The sequence below is a fragment of the Gopherus flavomarginatus genome, chromosome 2, assembly GCF_025201925.1.
Source record: "Gopherus flavomarginatus isolate rGopFla2 chromosome 2, rGopFla2.mat.asm, whole genome shotgun sequence".
Classification (NCBI taxonomy): Eukaryota; Metazoa; Chordata; order Testudines; family Testudinidae; genus Gopherus; species Gopherus flavomarginatus.
In genome coordinates, this window is record NC_066618.1 from 165,798,854 (window position 1) to 165,822,006 (window position 23,153).

Below are 23,153 nucleotides of genomic sequence, written 5' to 3' on the forward strand. Positions count from 1 at the left end.
ACACAAGTGCCCCCTAATGCTCAGGGTTTATTGGCATAATGGACTTTCCTTAAATCTCCCTGTCCCCAAACACACTCGTCTGCCTCTCTTACATTTGTTTCTTTTCTTTTCCTCTCTCCAAAAAAAAGTCTTTTGGTATCTTCCTCTTTTGCAATTCAGCATCTGAGGGCACCATTGTCCGACACATCTGACAGCCGGCCCACCTGACGTTATGGATGGGCTAGACAATGGACTTGAGAGCGGACACATGGGATGTCAGCCGTGCGAGAACAGACACACATCAAATCACGTGTGTAAGACACGTGTGTGATAGAAGACTAGAGCTGGTGAGAAAATGGAATTTCCATCCTGGGAGAAACTGTGACATTTTGAAAATTTTTGCAGAATGGAAAGTCCAAAAAAAAAAACAACCAACCAACAAACCCCACCCCAATCTGGAAAATTACATTATTGAAACATTTTGTCCCAATAAATAGAACATAATGAATAGCTGCACTGCGTGTAGCATGAGACCATGCCCCAGAGCAGGTTTGCTGAGCACTCTAGAGAGGGCCTCACACAGCATAAGATGACACACACCTAGTGCAACCAGGATTCATTACAGGGAAGAGACGCGTAACAAGCAGAGAGGACAGTGACCTGAGCTTCAGGTGTGGAAGACTGTGACCCTCCAGCCCTGGGGGTTTGAATCTCAGCTCCCGGGAGTTCCCTGAAGTTTATTGTGGAGTTAGAGTGACTCCTGCCCTCACTTTCCTTTGATAGAGTCTCCAGCGATCTGCGCCTCGGCAGGAGGCAGATTGCAGCAAGTTAAGGCTCTTGCTTTGCCTTTGTGCAGTGTGGTGGCAGGGCCATTCACTCCTGCCCTGTCTCCCCCCAACTTATCCTCTGGCTTCGAGCCAAAGCAATTTGTTGCCTTGAAATTACATTCAGCGGAAGCCATTACAACCAAAGGCAGGGCTGCGTAATCAGACTCAGATGAGGTTCCTCACTAGCAGGCTCTGGGATGGAGGGAGGGAAGCTGCTGTGCAGGGAATGGTTACAGACCCACAGTAACAACGCAGGCAGTTGGCAGCGCACTGGGCTCCCGAGCCAGGCTGGGGACACCCACACCACACTGGCTCCAGATGGGGTGCCTGGTGCTTTGGTAACCTGAGAAGCTGAGAGACGGTTGACCCCAGCCCCAAGACTCCCAGGAACTGCAGTGGGCTGCGGATGAGCTCTTCATGTCCACGGCAGCTGGTCACGCACATTTCATCACGACTTCTTGTCGGCAGCAAAATGGCTTTTCTACAACGTGGAGATTCAGGCTTTGTTTTCAACCCCATTTTTTTGGCAGAAAAATCTGGAATATTTTGACAAATGTTCTTGCCACTGTGAAATGTTCATTTTTGTCTAATTGCAAACACAGCAGGGAGGAGCAGATCATTCTTTGCTTTTCGTTCTCCTACTGATGCTTCTTGATTAGAGCCACCTGGTAATGCTCATTTGCTGCTCAGGGGGTCGATCTGAATCTACTGGTCTCTCTCGTGGCATATTCTGCACAGGGCTTGTGACAGACACTCTGTACGGGGGCAGGGAGCTGGGCCAGCAGGTCCTGGAGGCTGAAACCACAGAACACAGGCAAAGGAAGAGCAAGTGTAATCCATGCTAGGGGAACGTAGATCTTTGCCCCACTAAGGAGAGAGGTTAATGAGCACTGAGCTGGAGGGCCCACAGCTAGGACTCTGATGGGCGTTCAGCCTCCTTGGAGCCGTGCTCTAGGACGATGGGTGGGAGACACAACCTTTAGCTAGCAAGGGGCAGAGAGCACTCATTCACGGAGCAACCTCCTGGCCAAGTGGGTCATCAGAAACCCCACCTACAGTGGGAGTTTGTCCCCCACACTGGGACACTCCGTAGGCTGGCCAAGGGGGCTGATGAAAATGCCTGCTGCAGGGCATCAGTACGGCTGAGGATTCTGCAGAAAAGGCCAGGCCTCCTGTCATGGTATAATCTCCACTCTGAACCTTAGCGTCCAAAAAGATGGGGTACCAGCATGAATTTCTCTAAGCTTAATTACCATCTTAGAACCTGTAGTGCTGCCACCAACCAGGAATTATAGTGCCTGGTACACTCTGGTCCCCCCAAAACCTGGCCCGGGGACCCCCAAGACCCAGACCCTCTGGATCTTAACACAAGGAAAGTAAACCCTTTCCCTCACCGTTGCCTCTCCCAGACTTCCCCTCCCTGGGTTACCCTGGAAGATCACTGTGATTCAAACCCCTTGAATCCTGAAACAGAGAGGAAAATGCACCTTCCCCCCTCCTTCTCTCTTCCCCTCCCAGATTCTCCTTGAGAGAAACAGTAATCCTAACACAGAGAGAATTTAGCCTCTCTCTCCCCCTTCCCTCCTTTCTCCCCACCAATTCCCTGGTGAATCCAGACCCAGTCCCCTGGGGTCTCACCAGAATAAAAGAACAATCACGTTCTTAAACAAGAAAAGCTTTTAATTAAAGAAAGAAAAACAAACAGTAAAAATTATCTTTGTAAATTAAAAAAAAATGGAATAGGTACAGGGTCTTTCAGCTATAGACACTGGGAATACCCTCCCAGCCTAAGTATACAAGTACAAATTAAAATCTTTTCAGCAAAATACCAATTTGAACTCCTCCCAGCCAAATACACATTTGAACTTCTTCCAACCAAATACACATTTGCAAATAAAGAAAACAAACATAAGCCTAACTCGCCTTATCTACCTAGTACTCACTATTCTGGATCTATAAGAAACTGTATCAGGGAGATTGGAGAGAAACCTGGTTGCACGTCTGCTCCCTCTGAGCCCCCAGAGTGAACAACCACCAAAACTAACAGCACAGCACAAACTTCCCTCCCTCAAGATTTGAAAGTATCCTGTCCCCTGATTGGTCCTCTGGTCAGGTGACAGACAGGCTTACTGAACTTGTTAACCCTTTACAGTCAAAGAGATATAAAGTACTTCTGTGCTATTAACTTTTCTTATCTGTTTATGATACCTCCGGTCTCGTCTGGTCTCACCCGCAAGTCCTCAGCGAGGGAAGAGGACCGATCCAGCCACACTCTCTGAACAGCTGCGGGGATTGGTGAGGAGGCTGGGCTGCTTCCTGAGGAGCCAGTCTCTGCGCTGCCTGTGCTAATCACAAGGCAGCGACACTTCCCAGTGAGACATTAATCACTGCTAATAACCCTATCCAGCAGTAACTGCTACCTTTTGGAGTGCGGCTGGAAGTGCCTGAATTACCTCTCCTCTCTTGTGCATCTGCCTGGCTACGTGCTCTTCGCCAGCTGACTGGGCAAGGGAAGCAGAGATTCCTTTTGGTTTGGGGATTAGCATGGGGGGCTGCAGCGAACAAAGGGACAGAATAATTCAGGTGAGGGTGGGCAGAGCTGCCCAGGGAGCCCGAGCACAGGAGGAGGGATGGAGTAACAAACCAGCCCCTCATTACACCCATCCACCGACTCAGAGGGCAGGACTCGGGCTCTTTTCTCAGGCCTGGCACTGAGCTGCTGGGTGACTCTGGGCAAGTGACTTCCTGTCTCGATGCCTCTGGCCCCCCTGTTAATGCCTGGGAAGTTCTCTGAGAGGCGAGGACAGTAGGGCTGGAACAAGGCAAAGAGTCAATATTCTCACTCGTCTTTATTCAATCAGCATAGCTCCCCTGGGAGCAGAGCCACGGCAGGCAGGCACTGTGCTCCCAGGGCTGTCTGCGCACCAAGCACTTTCAGTACTGAAAACCACATGTGGCTGTGCGAGTCACGACGCTCTCACTCCATCTCCGCCCAGCTCAGGCCCTGTGCCCTGCCCTCCGTGCTGCTTACAGCCTCGTTGATGCTCTGGGCCACGTAGTCCAGGTTGTGTGAGTTGATGCTGCAGACACTGACCTGGCCGTTCCCGAGAAGATAGATGTGTTTGTGCTTCTCTAGGAAAGCCACCTGGGATGCTAGCAGAAGACACAAGACTCATCAGTCACCTACAATCCCGAGCCCAAAGCAGGGATGGGGCCGAGTGATCTAAGAACAGGACAGGAGACAGGAGTCAAGGGTTCTAGGCAAGTCCTGGTGCCTCAGTTTCCCTGTTAAATGGGACTAGAAATACTGCCCTCCTTCCCAGGGGCATGGAGAGTGGGTGTGGGCAACCATTGCAGATGTGAGGCATTAGCTGCAGTGGATAGCCATGACTTCTGTAGTGCCCCATTTAGCCTTCTACAAGACATTGCTTTTCACACCGTTGGACCAATATATGGTCTCCTTCACCTTGGCTACCAGAACAGTCTTCGTATACTTTGGAGGGCAATCCCTAAATCACCGTCAGTTTCCACACTTCTGGTTACCCTCCCCTGGTTTAGCCCACCTGCCGACGCAGCTTACCGGGGTGTGGCCGCTGTCGCATACTTACAGCTATTTGGAGCCACAGGTGAGAGCTGGGTGTCCAGTGAGGACCAGAGAGCAAAAGAACCATGCGATGAAGTGGGATGCACAAAAGCTTATGCTCAATTAAATGTGTTAGTCTCTAAGGTGGCACAAGTACTCCTCTAACACGGCTTCTACTCTGAAACCACTCAAGGAGTGCAGCAGTTCAAATCACTCAAAGGTATTACCTCTCCCTTACACCCCAATCAAAAGGTGACAGAAGGGCAAAAGCTGGACTGAGTCATGGCCCACCAGGAGCAAGGACAAGCTGCTGCCCAGCTTCTGAGGATGAAATGCCTTTCCAGTGCCCTGGCTCACTGCCACAGCAGCAAGGTTCAAATTGTTGCCCAGGACTCTGGCTTTCCAGGCGCAGCGTGGAGGAGGGGCAGGACGGGTACTTACAGAGCAGCCCGGTGAAGCTGCGCGTCCCTGACTGGGCTGTGAGGTGGTCCCAGCAGCCAGGCGTACCCAGGATCCGCAGCTTCTCCTTCAGCTTCTCCCGTATCAGCATGATCTTCTCCGCCAGCATCCGGAGACTCTGTTTCCTGCAGAGAGCAGTGGGACGGTTATGGGGATCTCACTTCCCCTTCCAAGGGGCTAATGGCTTCACTGGGCTAGGGGGGCCCTTCCTGAGCTCCCCAACCCCAGCTCACATGACCTGTCTGGGTCCAGTGAGGCAGGTCCTGGCTGCTCTGGGTAGACAGCAATGATCACATGGCCCTTTTAGTCACAGAAGGGGTTTGTCACAGAGTGACTGGCCCCTGCAAGAAAGGAAGCAGGGTTCAGGCACCCAGACTGATTACCAGCAGCCCAATGGGGCTTAAGGAAGGTACCTGAGTCTTATAAAGGGGGAGACAGCTGCAAAGGAGGGTGCATATGCCTGCAGACCCTGTAGAAAGTAAGAAGTCCCCAGAAGGGCCCTGTGGCAGCAGGGAAAAGGTGCCAGGAGGGAAGCCCGGGCTTGAAGCACGAGATGGCGGAAGGAAGGCAGACGCTCCAGGAGGAGGAGATGGCCAGCTGGGCACTGCATTCTATTTTGAAAGGCTTTGTATAGCATGTAATAAACTGGACCCCAGTAGGGGGCATGCCTTGAATATCTGAGCTGTGTGGGCTTTTTAAGGGAGCCTGAGTGAAGGGGAAACTGAGGCAGATTTTATCTGCACCATACTTGGCCAGAGGGGGCACTGCAGATCAGGCTTGCCCTTTGAGGGTTTTTCCCCCAGTGTCTCCTCCCCCGCACCCCAGAGCTGGCTGCAATTTGAAAAGCACTGTGGGCTGCTCTAGAATGAAAGGGGCCCTGGGCGCGCCTAAGGCTGTAACCCTCGTGTCCTGCCGGAAAGTGTTAACCATGTGTGGATTATCCGGCCTAGTGCACACAGCGCCGCAGCAGTCACTCACTCTCCCCCTTACCACTTGTTCAACAAGGTCGGGTTGTTCAGCACCGTGGCGATGACCCGGGCTCCCAAACTGGCAGGAGTGGCCCAAGTTCCCATCACTTGCTTCTCCAGCTGGGAACGGATTCTCACCAGCGTCTCATTGTCCCTCGCCACCACGATCAGGTTCCCCACCCGCTCATCTGCCCAGGCGACAAGAGCAGTATGGCAGGACGGACGGACATCCCCCTACATGCAAAGGGCCCCTTTTTATCCCCTGAGCCAGCTCTACCCCAGGCTTTGCCCTTCCCACTCCCACCACCCCTGCTGTGGGGAGGGAGCCAGTTCATTGAGTTTTGTTCCCTGCAGTCTCCAGGTGTCCTTTCCACTTCCTGCAGCAAACACCTAGTGCCTGCTCGGGGGTCCGGCATTATCTTAGGGCAGGTACCCACCTACCGGGACTAGGTGTATTCCAGCTACGGTGAGCACACTGCCGCCTGGGCTGCACAGGCCCACCCTGACCCTTTCGGGGGCGCACTGGCTTGTGCAGCCGGCCAGGGTATGTTGCCATCCACTGCCATCCACCCTCCCAGCTATGTTGTAGCTGCGCCCTTCGAACAGGATGAGGCTGGCCCTTGCTGGCATCACCCTGAGGGACAGGAGATGCGAGCCCCCCGGGACCATCCTGTGTTCCTGAACCCTGGCCTCAGGAAGCTCTTAGCAGGTGGCTGAGGCCACACAAGGAGAGTGGCAGGGAGAAGCCGCCCAAATTAAACACTCTGCTTCAGAAAGTCAAGGTTTCCCTTCCGCCTCCCCTCCCAGCTCTCCCTCGGACCCTCTACACATGAGGCGGTGAGCCCAGGGACTCACCGTATAAGCCAAAGGTTTTCGAGAAGGACTGGGCACAGAAGAGCTCAAACCCTTGGGCCACAAAGTGTCGCAGAGCCCAGGCGTCTCTGTCCAGGTCTCCAGAGGCCAGCCCCTGAGCCGGGACATCAAAGAAGGGAAAGAGGCGCTTCCTCTGGGGACATAGCAGGGAATGGAGCACACAGTGAGACTCTGTCCAGCGTGGCAGGCAGGGCCAGTGGCAACAGGAGCTGGAGAAAAGCCTTTGCTCTCAGACTTACCCCCATGACCCTGGCAACTTTTTCCCACTGCTTGGGAGTCAGGCCGGTTTCCTCAGGAGCATGCAGCACAACTATGGAGCAGCCCGGGGCACTCTGAAATCAAGAGAAAGCCTGAGCTGCCAGCACGGGCTGCCTGCTGTTAGCAGTCTGGCCGGGCAGCCATTGGTCAGCTGTGAGACATGAATAGACTTGGGTTTAAGACAAGAGGCACCTGGCAAAGCTCCAGCCAGCTCCATACCTCCAGCACCTCCAGGAATCCTTCTACGGCTACAGCCAGCTTCACAGTGTCCCAGTAATGGTAGGGCTGGATCTCTGTAAAGCCAACATCTTGGAATATACACCGGAGGCTGTCTGCGGGGACATAAACCATGCAGGTGAGCAGGGGGGTAGTGGACAGGAATTGGGTACTAGCCCTGGAAATAGTTGATGAGATCTCTCATGGTGCTAACTGTACTCCAAGAGTTAGAAGCTGTTACCCGGAACACAGCAGTGACCCTGTGATTTCTTCATAGTGTCGTTCTCATGTGAAGAGCTAACGCCCCCAGGGGCTCCATTCAAACTGCTGGTGAGCAAGGTGGAGAAAAGCAATAGGTGTGGGAAAATCAGGGGGATCCCAGCCAAATGCTTAATGCTGAGCAGGATTGCTGTACACACCAAAATATCACCCGCTCCCAGGCTTAAAACAGCTGGGAGAGCAGTACCCCTTGGGATTGTCCGAGCTACACCCCACATCTTGGGGGTTACAAACCACGACTAACCCACCAGCAGGCTCAGCAGAGAGGCATGAGGCTGCCCACACTGTACCTGGTCGTTAGACACACTGAGAGTTCTGTTGCATTTCAGAGCTGCTGTTGCAGTTAAATGCCCTTTGGTTTTCCTTTATCACACGACCACCCTGTGCTCACCCTGTTACTGAACTGGCCTTTCCCATCAAGGTGCTGCCGCCTCCCTGTATCACATATAGAGCAATACTGAAACCAGTGCTCAAGCACACATCACTTACCCCACTGCGGGAAGGCAATATAAACTGCTATGGGAGTCGGACTACTTGTGTTGTACCAGCGCCATAGGAATTCGGCTCCAATTCGAACAGCTCCCGTCCCTCCTACTGTGTGAATGCCACCTGCCTGACTTGCATGGAGACAAGAGAGAGTCATCTTTAACATCTGCTGCCAGGCCAACATCTCAGGGCTGCTGCAACTCTAGTAAACTAGAACATGGTCCCCCCAGAACAAGGCATTGTTGGAAATACCTGCAAGAGACGAGCTATAATGACAGCACCTGTGAGGCTGCAGTGCTGCAAAGGGCTTGGAAGAATATCCCTTTGTACATGGGCCCCCGCATTCAAACTAGCCTACTCTGGACACTACCTCCACCTCACACAGTACACCGAACCCTGTTTCTGCAATTCATCAGGGACAATGTAAATCCTCCACCAGAAAGCCAAACTAGACAGAAAAGCCCTACCCTGGCTGGCAGCTTCTGTCCTTAGAGCATCTCTCACCCCGAGGCCCCTTCACAAAGGAGACAGACAGCAGAAAGGGGGAGAAATAGTGTCACAAAATTTTCCATGATTTTCAATGTTATTTTTCCTCTCCATTGGAGTGAGATTTTCCAATGAGAACTGATTTTGTAGGAATCTGTGTGCTATTCGAGGAAGGACTGCTAGGCAGAGATGGCGTTCACCTTTCGAAGAGGGGAAAGACCCTATTTGCACACAGACTGGCTAACCTAGCGAGGAGGGCTTTAAACTAGGTTCGACGGGGACAGGTGAGCAAAGCCCACAGGTAAGTGGGGAACATGAAGACCTGGGAGATGAGTCGGAAACAAGAGGGCGCGTGGGCTATAATGGCAGAGAGAAAGGAAGGTCAGGACAAAATTGGGAGTCAAGATCAAACCAGTATCTTAGATGCCTATATACAAATGCGAGAAGTATGGGTAATAAGCAGGAAGAACTGGAAGTGCTAATAAATAAGCACAACTATGACATTGTTGGCATCACTGAAACTTGGTGGGATAATACACGATTGGAATGTTGGTGTGGATGGGTATAGTTTGCTCAGGAATGACAGACAGGGGAAAAAGGGAGGAGGCGTTGCCTTATATATTAAAAATGTACACACTTGGACTGAGGTGGAGATGGACATAGGAGACGGAAGTGTTGAGAGTCTCTAGGTTAGGCTAAAAGGGGTAAAAAACAAGGGTGATGTCGTGCTAGGAGTCTACTACAGGCCACCTAACCAGGTGGAAGAGGTGGATGAGGCTTTTTTTAAACAACTAACAAAATCATCCAAAGCCCAAGACTTGGTGGTGATGGGGGACTTCAACTAGCCAGATATATGTTGGGAAAATAACACTGTGGGGCACAGACTATCCAATAAGTTCTTGGACTGCATTGCAGACAACTTTTTATTTCAGAAGGCTGAAAAAGCTACTGGGGGGAAGCTGTTCTAGACTTGATTTTAACAAATAGGGAGGAACTCATTGATAATTTGAAAGTAGAAGGCAGCTTGGATGAAAGTGATCATGAAATCACAGAGTTTGCAATTCTAAGGAAGGGTAGAAGGGAATACAGCAAAATAGAGACAATGGTTTTCAGGAAGGTGGATTTTGGTAAGCTCAGAGAGCTGATAGGTAAGGTTCCATGGGAATCAAGACTGAGGGGAAAAACAACTGAGGAGAGTTGGCAGTTTTTCAAAGGGACACTATTAAGGGCCCAAAAGCAAGCTATTCCGCTGGGTAGGAAAGATAGAAAATGTGGCAAAAGACCACCTTGGCTTAACCACGAGATCTTGCGTGACCTACAAAATAAAAAGAAGTCATATAAAAAATGGAAACTAGGTCAGATTACAGAGGATGACTATAGGCAAACAACACAGGAATGCAGGGGCAAGATTAGAAAGGCAAAGGCACAAAATGAGCTCAAACTCATGGGAATAGCTATGGGAATAAAGGGAAACAAGAAGACTTTTTATCAATACATTAGAAGCAAGAGGAAGACCAAGGACAGAGTAGGCCCACTGCTCAGTGAGGAGGGAGAAACAGTAACAGGAAACTTGGAAATGGCAGAGATGCTTAATGACTTCTTTGTTTCGGTCTTCACTGAGAAGTCTGAAGGAATGTCTAACATAGTGAATGCTTATGGGAAGGGTGTAGGTTTAGAAGATAAAATAAAAAAAGAGCAAGTTAAAAATCACTTAGAAAAGTTAGATGCCTGCAAGTCACCAGGGCCTGATGAAATGCATCCTAGAATACTCAAGGAGTTAATAGAGGAGGTATCTGAGCCTCTAGCTATTATCTTTGGAATGTCATGGGAGACGGAAGAGATTCCAGAAGACTGGAAAAGGGCAAATATAGTGCCCATCTATAAAAAGGGAAATAAAAACAACCCAGGAAACTACAGACCAGTTAGTTTAACTTCTGTGCCAGGGAAGATAATGGAACAAGTAATTAAGGAAATCATCTGCAAACACTTGGAAGGTGGTAAGGTGATAGGGAATAGCCAGCATGGATTTGTAAAAAACAAATCGTGTCAAACCAATCTGATAGCTTTCTTTAATAGGATAACGAGTCATGTGGATAAGGGAGAAGCGGTGGATGTGGTATACCTAGACTTTAGTAAGGCATTTAATACAGTCTCACATGATATCCTTATCGATTAACTAGGCAAATACAATTTAGATGGGGCTACTATAAGGTGGGTGCATAACTGGCTGGATAACTGTACTCAGAGAGTAGTTATTAATGGTTCCCAATCCTGCTGGAAAGGTATAACAAGTGGGGTTCCGCAGGGGTCTGTTTTGGGACTGGCTCTGTTCAATATCTTCATCAACAACTTAGATGTTGGCATAGAAAGTACGCTTTTTAAGTTTGCAGACGATACCAAATTGGGAGGGATTGCAACTGCTTTGGAGGACAGGGTCAAAATTCAAAATGATCTGGACAAATTGGAGAACTGGTCTGAGGTAAACCGGATGAAGTTTAATAAAGACAAATGCAAAGTGCTCCACTTAGGAAGGAACAATCAGTTTCACACATACACAATGGGAAGAGACTGTCTAGGAAGGAGTATGGCAGAAAGAAATCTAGGGGTTATAGTGGACCACAAGCTAAATATGAGTCAACGGTGTGATACTGTTTCAAAAAAAAGCAAACGTCATTCTGGGATGCATTAACAGGTGTGTTGTAAACAAGACACAAGAAGTCAATCTTCCGCTCTACTCTGCGCTGGTTAGGCCTCAACTGGAGTATTGTGTCCAGTTCTGGGCACCGCATTTCAAGAAAGATGTGGAGAAATTGGAGAAGGTCCAGAGAAGAGCAACAAGAATGATTAAAGGTCTTGAGAACATGACCTATGAAGGAAGGCTGAAAGAATTGGGTTTGTTTAGTTTGGAAAAGAGAAGACTGAGAGGGGATATGATAGCAGTTTTCAGGTATCTAAAAGGGTGTCATTAGGAGGAGGGAGAAAACTTGTTCACTTTAGCTTCTAAGGATAGGATAAGAAGCAATGGGCTTAAACTGCAGCAAGGGAGATTTAGGTTGGACATTAGGAAAAAGTTCCTAACTGTCAGGGTAGTTAAACACTGGAATAAATTGCCTAGGGAGGTTGTGGAATCTCCATCTCTGGAGATATTTAAGAGTAGGTTAGATAAATATCTATGAGGGATGGTCTAGACAGTATTTAGTCCTGCCATGAGGGCAGGGGACTGAACTCGATGACCTCTCGAGGTCCCTTCCAGTCCTAGAGTCTATGAGTAACTCTATGAGTTTTCGAATTGTGTCAATGGGCCTAGAGTCTAGGAGAGGTGTTCTTAAAACAGTAGATAACTCAGAATAATCATTTTTATACACCATTGAAACACAGAGACCTTTTCCTTAGCAAGGGCAGTCTGGTAGTGCCTGAAAGCCCCATTGTGCTAGGTACAAGAGACAGACCTGCCTCTGCAGACCTTACAGTCTACACAGATACAGCAGGATTACCGGCCCATTTTACAGACTGGGAATTAAGGCACAGAATGATGCAATAACTTTTCTCAGGTAGTCTGGGACAGAGCTGGAAATCAAACCCAGATCGCTGGAGGGCTAGGCCAGCATCACCACCAGAAGGCCAGCCTTCAAGGATGATAGCTACATAGACCACAGTTAGAAAGTGGACATTCTGTCCAATTGCACACTGGCACTCCCCGCTCCCCAGGTCTTACAAAAAATGCCCTGGGGTCTTTAAAGTCCATGGAAAGCCACCTGGAGATGACAGCTCAGTGGCTATTTTCCTGGAGGCAACTTGGCTATTGGCTAGACAGAGGGCTTAGGAATCAGGAAACCAACAGTTGTATTAAAGGGTCGCATCTGGGTTACTGGGGCTGGTGTCTAAGGCACAGGTATGCAGCTAGTAGTGGGAACAGGCAATGCTCACCAGCAGATTTGTTGCCATGCTCTATGGTAGCTCCAGCCAGATCTGCCATTGCACAGTATAACTGCACCCAGTCTAGGGAGCTGTAGGGCTGTAACCGTATTGGTTACTCACTGAGAATTAGAGTGGTACAAAAACTGTGCATGGACTGGCCCTAAGAGAGAGGGGACAGGGATAGATAGGGCAGACTGGTTCCTAAAGGCTTGAAGTAGCCACAAGTTACCATGAGAAGCACTGAGCAGGGGCTCAGGAGGTGTAATAGGGATCCATGGGATTTGCCTGCCTGTTGAGGGTAGGGGAGAGCTGTGTGGTTTCTCTTGGGGGTGGGGTCTTTCCAAACTCAAAGATTTCAGCATCCAGCAGCAGCTTACAGAGTCCATACCCTGTTCTCAATCACAGCACGGCTCTCCCTGCCAAGCGCCAGCTCGGTAGCTGCCCTGGTGAACTCGGGGAACCCCAGCACTGGAAGGTACTCATGGTCCAGGGTTGGGTCGTTGACGATCTGCAGCAGGGTCTGTCTCACGGTTGGGCAGACCCACGCTTTGCCCATTTCAGTCTGGCAGTCTGCAAGAAGAAAGAGTGGGCCAAGCTGCCCAGGGGTGACATGTGCATCACCATCCCTTCTAATGGCCAGGCCCTGGGAGGAGAACAGCCTCTTGCTGTTACTGCCAGTTACCGAGGATGGTGTGACACAAAAAGCCCTGGTTCAAACTGCTGGTGACCTACCTAGGGATACAAAGGCCCATATCATCTGTGCTACACCCCAGCTCCCTGACCTCAGCACCCATGGTGTCACCTTTGTCCCAGACACACACTGTTTGCTAGTTTTTAAGAAATCCTTTCCTTTAAGTCAAATTCTATGTGACACGACTGCTGCTGGGAGGTGCATGTCTGCAGCACAGGAGACTCATGGCCTTTGCGTAGCCCTTGAGAAGGTACGGAGACAGCAGCGGTTCCAGCTTCTCTTTTTCCCCAGAGATGTACTAAGGAACCTCAACTCCCAACCTGCAGGTACCATGCTTTGTGTGCCCAGGCACCCCTGGCTAATGCCTGATTGCACTAGTAGTAGCCAACTGGCAGTGGCTGCAGAGACAGCAGGACCAGGTACCCAAGGCCGGCTTTAGGAAGTGAGGGGCCTAATTCGAGCAGTTTCGCCGGGGCCCCAGAAAGGATGACAAAAAAAAAAAAAGATGTAAAAAAACACATGGGGCTTGTACTTACCGAGTGGTGCTCCGAGTCTTCGGTGCCATTTTGGCAGTGGGTTCTTCACTCACTCCGGGTCTTCGGCAGCACTGAAGGACCTGCCGCCTAAGTGCCACCAAAGACCCGGAGCGCCGCTGGGTGAGTAAAAATTAAAAAGGGAATCCCTCTAGCCAGGGAAGGGATTTTCATTGGGTGTGGCCCTCTTAGGCACAGGGCCTGGTTCAAGGGAATTGGTGGAATAGGCATAAAGCTGGCCCTGAAGGTACCCACAGCAGAAGACATGACCAGCAGCAGGTGCCTGGTGGCTCCTCACATGCAGGACTCCACAGCTCTACAAGCAATAACTTATTTCATTGCATTTTTAAGGGGGCTTTTTCTTTAACAGAAGAAAACCAGCTGTGACCACTCTACCTGCCAGAGACATTTGCAATCCTTACAGCCTAGTGGTAGTCACACAAGGGGCTGTACAAGAAGTCACCTTCCTGCACTGCCTCTCTACCCCATCTGTACCTTTGCTTCATCGCTGCTGCCTTCACTCTGTACTGCTTTGCTGAGTGTGAGATGGGATCTATTTCACTTCATGACTCCTCTTTACTGTCATTCTGTCTGGTGATGGTGAGAAGGGCGACACCCCCTGGGGAGGTTTGTCACTTTGGTTGTTAACATACCATGCACGAAATCCTGAATCTCCTTAAAGTCAACAGCAAAACTCCCACTGATTTCAACAGGGTCAGGTTTTCACCCCTTTTGTTTGGTAAAGTGAGAAAAAGTGATCCAGCCCCAGCAAAGAGAAAATAAACCCAGACTTCCACGACAGGATTTATTTCCAGCTGTAAGGGGCTGGAATTCTTACTCAAGGTCTGTCTACCCTGCGAGCTGGGTAGTTCCTAGCTCTCAAGCTAACGTGTTAAAAAAAGAACGTGGCCACAGCAGCATGAGAGGCTAGTTGGCCCAAGCATAAGATGAGGGGCAGCTCACCCCTGCTGCCGGTCACACTGCTGTGCATAGCAGCTTGATCATAGCTAGCATGGTTATGCCTTCTTGAGCTGGAATTTACAATGCCCTTGAAAGAGGACTGGAGTGGTGAATGTTGAACACAGACCCACGTTTTAGGCTCCCCTGCAGTCAGACAACATCCTGTCCCTGGTGGGGAAAAGAGTGCAGCCCAGAGTGCATGGCACCCAACCAGCAGGACCTACCCCTGTGGTCAAGGTACACTTTGTCAGGGGATGGATCCTCCCGGTAGGCATCCAGGAGCCAGTTCACTTCCCTGGTGAGTGGGACGTCAAGGAAGAGAGAGAGAGTGGCCATGGCCCAGCATAGGCAGGAGGACCCTGCAGGGTTCACTCTGATCCTTTGCTTGCACCCAAAGGGCCTCTCAGCTGCCCCCAGGAGATCCCCAGGCTCTGCCAGGGAATGGAATGTTGACACAGGCGTTGCCCAGGAAACAGCTGCCCGGTAAGCGTTGCGGGTGCGATCCTGCCCCCGAAGTCCCAGTGTTAGGTACCTCTGTGATCCACCGATCTGCTCGACTGCTGCATCAACTCACGCAGCACCTATGTTTTTCCCTTTGAGCGTGTGCGCCGCTGCAGCCTGCTAGGTGCCAGACTCCTGCCTCCCACCTCCGCCCCAAAGCAAGTCACAAGCCAGGAAAATGGGTGTTCGGCCGCCTACCAGATCTGGACCCTCAGACAAGTTCAGACGAAACAGCCAGGGAAGGGAGGAGGTACAGCTCCCTATAACTGTTAGTATGGGTGAGTCCCCTATCCACCAGGCTATGGGAGACCCCCAGTTCAAGTCCCCCCTTCTCCTGTGGGGGAGAAGGGATTTGAATGGGCTCTGTCACCTTTCAAGTGAGTGTCCCATCCACTGGCCTCTGGACTATTCTGAATAGGGAAGCAGATATTAAAGAAAGCACAAGTTCGAAGGAGAGGCATTAGGCAGCTGAAGTATTGACGGTGCATTTAAGTCACAGTGGCTATGGTATCACTGGAAATTGGGCCTGGCCATGAAGAAAGGCATGTAAAGCAGGAGTGCTGCTGAGTGCCCCTGGAACAGAAGGGAGAGGGGGTGATGACAGAGCATCAGGGTCTCCTTTCAACATATGACCAGGGGAAGCAAGAAACTTTCTTCCCTACTGGACCCAGCTCCTCTCACACCCCTAGCGGAGATGCAGTATGACGTTCTTGCAGTTTAAGGAGGATTCTACCCCATCCCAGCCACACCTAGCGCCTTGCAGATCCCATCCTCCTCACTGGGTCTTGGAGGGGTACAGTCTCCTTGCTGCTGACTAAGGGAAGGTCCAGGCAATTGAAGGTTGCTGGGTGGTAGCACAGTGGGACACATTCCAAAACAGAGCCATTTAAGGAACAAAGGAAGTTTAATAAATGAAAGAAGAGGCCACTGGAGGTGAGGAGATGTAGCAGTTTTACCACAACAGAGTTAAACTATGCCAGGGTGGTTCAGCCTGGCTTAGAGTCTGAAGTTTCCAGGGGCAGAGTCCTGCTGGTACACTCCACACACACTGCAGCAGGGGGCTGGACTGCTTCAGCAGACCTGTCCTGGGAAGAAAGCAGAGCATTAAGGCAGAACTTGCTCTTCAGCAAGGCCATGACACATGAGCCAGCTCAGAAGCAAGGCAGGCGAAGGATACTGATGCATCCAGGCCTCCAGCCACACGACCCCCAAAATGGGAGAGCTAGAAGAGGACCGTTGGGTTGGGTGCCTGCCCAGACCAATGCAGGAGTGCCTCCCACCACGCTGGGCTCTTTGCCCTGCCCTAACCATTTAACACCTCCTCTAGAACCTGCCCTGATTGAAGGGCCAGATTCTCAGGAGGAGCTCAGCACCCAATGCGTGCCTGCTTTGCTGAGACCTTTTGGAAAGACAGCAGCTTATTTTGAGGAATAAATGGGAACTTTGGAAAAGTCAGGCATGGCTCTTCTAACATTCCAATCAGCACCCAAAGGAAGCCAGCAGCTGGTAGGACAACGTAGCTGGAGCGTTCCAAAATGGTGAGCGGTTCCAGTAGAATGACTAGCCATGGCCCATTGTTTAGAGGGTACAAAGGGGCACAACTAGGAGGCAAGGGGAAATGCAGAGTGTTTCCCCCCACCATGAGATCTCTCCTAAGCCCAGTGCTGGACGTCCAGTCATTTGGGATAGTTAAGAAGTGGACTGGACACAGCATGAGAAGCTGTTATAGGAATAATCCTGTATTAGATGGAACCTAGTTGACCCTTCCCCAATCTTAGATTTCCATGAATCACTGGCACATCCTGTCCCATGGATCTATTGCTGCCGTAGTAGAAAGGCATTAAACACACTGGAGAGAGGCTTGACTGGACCATTACACCTGGAGCAAACATTTCAGAGACCTAACAGCATGCAACCAAACAGGAAAGAGACCAAAGAGGTTAGCCATCTAAAAGCAACATATTGCACAATGTTAGAAGCTGTTGCTAGAGCAGAAGTCTGTCATTTTGATGACCTGTCCATGGAATCCAAGAGATTTACAGCTTCTCCTTAGTGCTGTTGCATGAAAAAAGAAAAAGAAGAAAAAAAAAAGTGTTGATCAGAGTGTCGCAGATTGGAATGAGAACAAACAGCAAGTTCTTGGAAAGAGGTTACAACTACTTTGAAAAGCTGGGATATTGGTGTAAATAAGAGGAAAAAATAACAAAAGTTGGCTAGAATTAAATTTTGTTACTGTATTTTCTTCAACAGCTGAAGATAATGACTCCTCTGCTAGCCATCCTCCTCTGGCTTCGTATTCCGCATCATCTTCCACTGGAAAGAAGGGAGAATTGCAAGGTTATAGGCAACAAAAACCTCCACCGCCAATGTCCGTTGTTTCTTTGGCTTCTCCCATGCACAGCACACTAAAGTACTTCAGGTCATTCACAAAAAGCGGGTGAATGTAGCCAATCCCCTATTATGCACACAAGGAGACCTTAGGTTTGGTTGCAACATTTGCAGCTCAAGCAATACATTGTGTACCCCCCACAGAGAACCACACTGAGAATTCTGTGCCAGGAAGATGGACAGTGGAGGAAGAGGAAAAGGGAAAGCTACAGCCAACGAAAGAGGATAGCAGCAGAAGAGTGGGGAGAGCTGCAGACTTTCATGGATCATTTCCTTTTCATGGTACCTCCAGAGCACTTCACAAAGATGAACAGATCAAGTCTCAACACCTCTGCTAGGCCATTCTTCTCTCTGCATCACAGATTACAAAGCTCAGGGAGACACAGTGACTTCCCCAAGGCCACAGACCAAGTCAGTGTCAGAGGTGAGACTAGATTCCAGGAGGCCTGGCTCCCAGTGCTGTGATTTGACTCCCCAAACAAACACTCCCTCCATTTAAGCAGTGCTGTCACTTCAGTTCATTACAGATACCAGAGGACCAGTTTTACTCACAGATTAGATGTTGTCCATTAAGATAAACCGGCCCAGTCCCAGACTTTAATTCAAAGGCAACAGGAGGGATAAATTCAAAGCCATCAAGACTGATCTGAAACCAAACAATTTAAAAAAAAAAACCAGAATCACTGAAATATTGAGAAGAAAGAATCTGGCTAAAGAGCGACACATGAAGCCTACAGCCTCCCTGTGAGTGGAAGCAAAGCCAGGTGGTGGGGGCATTCCAGAGCAGATGGACTTTGCATGGACACCCCCCAGCTCAGAACACATTCTTTAAGAAGCACCTGCAGATGCTCAAGCCATGCTCTGCCATCAGTTACACCCACAGCTGCACTGACATCAGTGGGGTTGCACAGGTGTAACCGAGGGCAAAGTTTGGAGGCAGACCCTTCCGCTCCCCACTCACACACAAACACAGCACATTAGGTGCGGATGATGCACTGATGCCACACACGTCACTAAAAATGCACAGCACAGAGACTACGCTTTCAGAACCCCACAGATACTGCCAGGTGACTGGATCAGGCTCAGAGTTTGTTTTCCTGGCTGAGTTAGTCAATGTATTAATTTTTGTCTTCATAAGAACACAGATAAGTTACACGTATTTAACTCGTCAAGGGCAGATATGGGGAGCAGGGCAGGAAGACGTGGGATTGCAGACCTGCTTTTTCTCCTGGCCAGGTGTTCTCTGAATTCCAGTGTAACTCTTTAGCATAAGGACTCCGGTCCATGGGTGACAGCTTGTAGCAGATGTGTATTTGAGTGGTTGCTAAACAATCAAGTAACTTATTGCGCAGAGATGTTTTTATTCCAAAAACAAAATTACCTTTCACTGAACTTTGTGCAAAGTTCCAAGCATCTGCTTGGTACTTTGGGTCTCGTTAGACAGCAAAATGTCTATAGCTCCTTACTCTCATCATGGGCTGGGAAAATCTCTAGTGATTTCCAAATACAACCCAGCCAGCCAACTACAATACATCCGATTTCAGAGACTGATCAGAGAAGCGAAGCAGGACAAGAGGATGGGAGATAGTAACTCTGCTCTTCTTTGGGACTTTCTCTGAACACTAGCCCAGGCCTTTGTTATATCAGGGCCAGCGTTGCCTTTGTGTCCATGAGTAAAACAAAAACTGGTGTTTCTAGTCCAGATCAGGCTGTGTCCTATTTACAGGGATGCACTTCTTAATTTTAAGCTTTGATTTGTCTCTGGATTTCTCTCTTTCTACTCTCTGGGTGGTTTTAAATCCTGAGGCCTGAAGAGACTATTTGTGAGCCTCTGGTCTGACCTCCTGCATAACAGACCAGAGATTGTCTCTACCATGCATGTTGGTCTGCACAATGGGAGAGGAACATTCACAAATTAACCTGCACAGCAACTTTGTGGGACAAGTAACTTCTTTGCTTTGCACATGGGGAAAGCTTGCTCAGAGCCTGACTTTCAGAGGTGGTAGCTCCCGTAGGATGCTCAGTCCCAAATGCGGACTAAGTGACTTGACCAGGGCTACAGGGAATCACCACTAGAGCTGAGATGCTCCTAGCCTGAGTGCTAACCACCATGCCCCACTGGCTCTCAATCACTATAGCTGGGTTGATAACATTTTGTCTGAGGATGGATGGGCCATAACGTATACAGTGGAAAGCTATGCCAGGCAATGGAGAGAGAAGCAACCCACTCTTTCATCCGAGAGGTCACGTGCACACACTAATTCCCCCAGATTAGTTGCTTGCTGAGCAGAGACTGTTCTGGGGGTTGCCTTGTCAATCTCTTGGTTTAATGCAGCAGGTTTCCCTGGGGAGTTACCATGGGTAGGACAGAGAGCCTCAGTGAAGCGATGGGCACTGGCCTGTTGTCACCGTAGGTGTTTTTTGAAGCTACTGCCACCACATGCGGTTCATCCTTGGCCTCTGCACTGAGACAGATCTGCAGTGACGGAACAAAACAGATCCTCATGAGCTGGGTTTGCTGTGGACTAATCTCCATGCAAAGAGCCTGCCTCCCTGCCAGCTTCAGTGTGCTCTGAGCAGGGTCAGTGCCATCCCCCATCTGCCAACTGGCAAAAGGCTGCACCGACCCCCACATTCACTGAGCCAGTCCCCCTCCAACATGCCACACCCAGGCAGTGTTTCAAGTTATTTAAACATTTGCTTGGGATTTGAGGGTGATTAAAGATGCCAGATCAACAGTCCTGGGGACTGACACCCTCTCTTCAGCCTGGGCAGTGGGAACACATCTCCCCCAGGATTGCTACCTCCCCAGGATGCTTTCACCCTGACCTGAAGAGACCCAGGAAAGGGATGACACCTTTCAGAGCATAACACCTTTGCCGGACTTAGGATCAAGGCCATGAATGCTTGAGAGGTCAGCAGAGCTCCCCACCCAGCGCTGCTCCTTTCAGAGTGACCCTAAAGCCTTGTCTACACGGGAGAGTTTAACCCAAGGCAGGAATTTCAACCAATGTCGTTAAACTGATGCAACCAATCCCCAGGTGGCCTCTCCAATCTCAGTATGAGAGCGACTTCTTAGTTTAGCTAAATAGCTGGGAACAGGCTTAAATTAAACAAAAATAAACCCCTCTATCTGAGATGAGAGCATCCACTCAGGGGTTTGCACCAGTTTAAGTAAATTGATTTAACCAAACTGGTGCAAGTTGGTGTGCAGACAAGCCCTATCTGTCAGAGGGATCCCCAACAAGTTACATTGCTTACTGTTTTCAATAAGACCAGGTGTTCCAAGAAGTCATCTTCTTCCATCACCACGCACCTCCTGGTGCTGGTGTTCAGCTCACAGCCTATGGGAAAAACACAGCTGGATTTGTGGGGGCATTACTGCCCCAAACAAACCCTGCAAGATGCAAGAAGAAAAATTGCAACTGCCAATGGAAATTCTAGAGCAAAGAAACCCCTCTAGTACCAGAATGCACACGTGCCACAGGTTGGACACATACACAGGCATTTCCCATGGGCAGAAACTTTAAGGCCAGAAGGAACCATTGTGTTCATCTAACTTGACCTTATGCAGAACACAGACCAGAGAAATCCGCCCAATAACCCCTGCATCCAGCACTATGGTTTGGCTGGACTGGAGCCTATCAGCAGATATTTTGTCGTGTGGCATGAGGTTCGCCTCTAACTCTGCTGTGAAAGGTTATGGACTCTGTATGGGGCTGTACTCCCAATACCCCAGCTTGCAAAATAGAAGCTGAGGTATTGGAAATATTCAGTAGCTCTTTGTATTCTGCTCCCTAGTGGTTGCAATCCTAATGGATCGTCATACATAGAAATGCAAGTCAAGAGCTTAATGAGGACATCATGCACACCCAGTGCTTTGGTTTTCCTCATTTCATTCAGCTGAAGCCAAAGAAAACAAGTAAGATTTAAGGCTGTATTTAAGAAGCTGGAATGAAATTAGCAGCACTGATCCTGGGAAGCTAAGTGCTCTGGATGCCAGAAGCACTGTACAGCAGTTAGAGGCAGGGCTAAAACTGAATCCTCAGGAGGCCAGTACAGTTCAAGGAGCAGCTAAACACGTACTTAGACAGTAAGTCAACAAGAGACACCAAGCCAATACAGCACACTGCTTGGAGACTTGAAGAAAGGAAATGCGATGTGGGAGAGCAGGGAGGGAGAAAATGACTTATATTGGTAGCATGACTGCACATGCACTGCTCACGTCTAATCGCAGGGGCTGGCGCTCTTTTCTTCAGCACAGATGGGTAGTTTGCTTAGAGGCTAGAGGGGAAGGCATGTCCCACTCTGATCACAAAGTGGCATGGTAGGGCCCAGGCCCCTCTTAGAAGAGGGAAATGCAGTCTATGCTATTATATGGAAATTATCCACTGCCCTTATGGTGGGGAAAATTCACACCCATCCCTTCTATTATATCATCCTGTAGCAGGATTTCTGCAAGCCCTTCACAAGTAAGCCCATCTGCTGTCCATCAATACATCATCCCTTTTGCTAGCAGATACCAGCCACACAAATGGCTTTGTGAACCAGGGAATATGTTATCTTGTTCACCCCTCAGCAGTTGTCTTCTTACCCCACAAGACAGCAATGGGTTTCTCTTCTTCAGAACGCGGACTAGAGAGCAGGAGAGATGAACTCATTCTGCTCAAGAACTCACTCCACCTGGGCAACAAACAGATCCTGCAGGAATAAACATGGCAGAGGGAGCAAAATGCATCTTTTTGTTACCAAACCAAGAGCAGGAAGGAAAGAAAGAAGAAAAATAAGCAACTGAACCTCTTCGAGTTTATTATATTGCACTGAAGTCACAGAGCCAGTGAGGAGTAGGACAGAGATTTTTTTTTACATTAGAATGTTTTTAAGAAATAGTTTGCTTATGCTTCTGTAATAAAGATTCAGCTTGAGACACTATTCTTACCATTTTATATTTTTCTAATAATAAAATCCCCTCCCAGTCCCCATCCCAATCACCTTGGTCAGGATGAACAAGTAGTTTGCTCTGCTTGGGCTAGTAAAGCTTTCATCATGATTTTACAAACCTGTATTAAGCAGGGAGATCTGAAAAGTAAGGACACTGAAGAGAACAACTCCTCCCTTTCACAGGCCAGATTGGTAATGGAGATCTTCAGGGGAACTAAAGGCAACAGATTTAACAGAAGAGGTTGGGTTCACTTTCTTAACATGGACTCACATGCCCAGAACCTATGAGCATTTCTACAGCCTCTAGAATACTGCTCAGCACTTACATTGCACTTTACACCCTCCCATCATGACACTAGCCAGAGCTAGTGAATCCAAGTTACTCTAACTGACTAGGGGGAAGCCCAGTTCAGGTGCTGGAAATTCAACTACTAAAGGAAGAGAAAAACTAGGACAAATTGAGAATATCAGACACATATAACCACATGGATTTCATCCTCTGACATTAAGTCAGAATTAGGATGGAAAGTATTCTCTAAACCCTGAGTTTGTAAAAGACTTGCACCAGCAATATGCTCACAATCAAGATTAGCTCCCCTCTTAAGCTGTAAAGTAAGGGGGGGGAAAGAGCAGGCCTGTCCTGTGCCACTTACAAATGAAGGGTAGGTGAGATGGGGAGCTCTCCAAACAGAAGAGCAACAGGAAATGCAGATGAAAAACACACCCTCTGTGAGTGCACCTGTCCAAGGGTGAAATTCATTATACGTAGCTCACCAGCATTCCTTACTCTAGTGCAGCAGGAGGAGA

General features: G+C 49.2%; 2 protein-coding genes across 2 annotated transcripts; both read right to left on the minus strand.

Moving 5' to 3' along the window:
* Window positions 1-3,783: 3,783 nt before the first annotated feature.
* GOT1L1 (glutamic-oxaloacetic transaminase 1 like 1) lies at window positions 3,784-14,852 on the minus strand. The gene is made up of 9 exons (XM_050940201.1): window positions 14,741-14,852; window positions 12,721-12,902; window positions 7,932-8,055; window positions 7,167-7,279; window positions 6,929-7,021; window positions 6,672-6,822; window positions 5,839-6,004; window positions 4,831-4,973; window positions 3,784-3,959 (listed from the first exon to the last, which is right to left on the minus strand). The coding sequence occupies exons 1-9, from the start codon at window positions 14,850-14,852 to the stop codon at window positions 3,784-3,786; spliced, it is 1,260 nt and encodes a 419-aa protein (XP_050796158.1).
* A 1,151-nt stretch (window positions 14,853-16,003) lies between these two features.
* LOC127044682 (nucleoplasmin-like) lies at window positions 16,004-22,066 on the minus strand. Its single transcript, XM_050939758.1, has 6 exons — window positions 22,000-22,066; window positions 20,667-20,749; window positions 19,762-19,881; window positions 17,958-18,051; window positions 17,251-17,330; window positions 16,004-16,102 (listed from the first exon to the last, which is right to left on the minus strand). The coding sequence occupies exons 1-6, from the start codon at window positions 22,064-22,066 to the stop codon at window positions 16,004-16,006; spliced, it is 543 nt and encodes a 180-aa protein (XP_050795715.1).
* Between the last annotated feature and the right edge of the window lie 1,087 nt (window positions 22,067-23,153).

Excerpts from the sequence above, each read along its gene's own strand:
- LOC127044682 (XM_050939758.1), bottom strand. The coding sequence starts at position 22,066 with ATGAGTTCATCTCTCCTGCTCTCTAGTCCGCGTTCTGAAGAAGAGAAA. Across the intron at positions 19,882-20,666 it reads ACCTGGTCTTATTGAAAACA|ATCTGTCTCAGTGCAGAGGC; the intron begins GTAAGCAATGTA and ends CCGTCACTGCAG. Across the intron at positions 17,331-17,957 it reads TAATGGACAACATCTAATCT|TGGAAGATGATGCGGAATAC; the intron begins GTGAGTAAAACT and ends CCTTCTTTCCAG.
- GOT1L1 (XM_050940201.1), bottom strand. The coding sequence starts at position 14,852 with ATGGCCACTCTCTCTCTCTTCCTTGACGTCCCACTCACCAGGGAAGTG. Across the intron at positions 8,056-12,720 it reads GTGCTGTGATTGAGAACAGG|GCAGGTGGCATTCACACAGT; the intron begins GTATGGACTCTG and ends CATGCAAGTCAG. Across the intron at positions 7,280-7,931 it reads TATTGCCTTCCCGCAGTGGG|ACAGCCTCCGGTGTATATTC; the intron begins GTAAGTGATGTG and ends ATGTCCCCGCAG.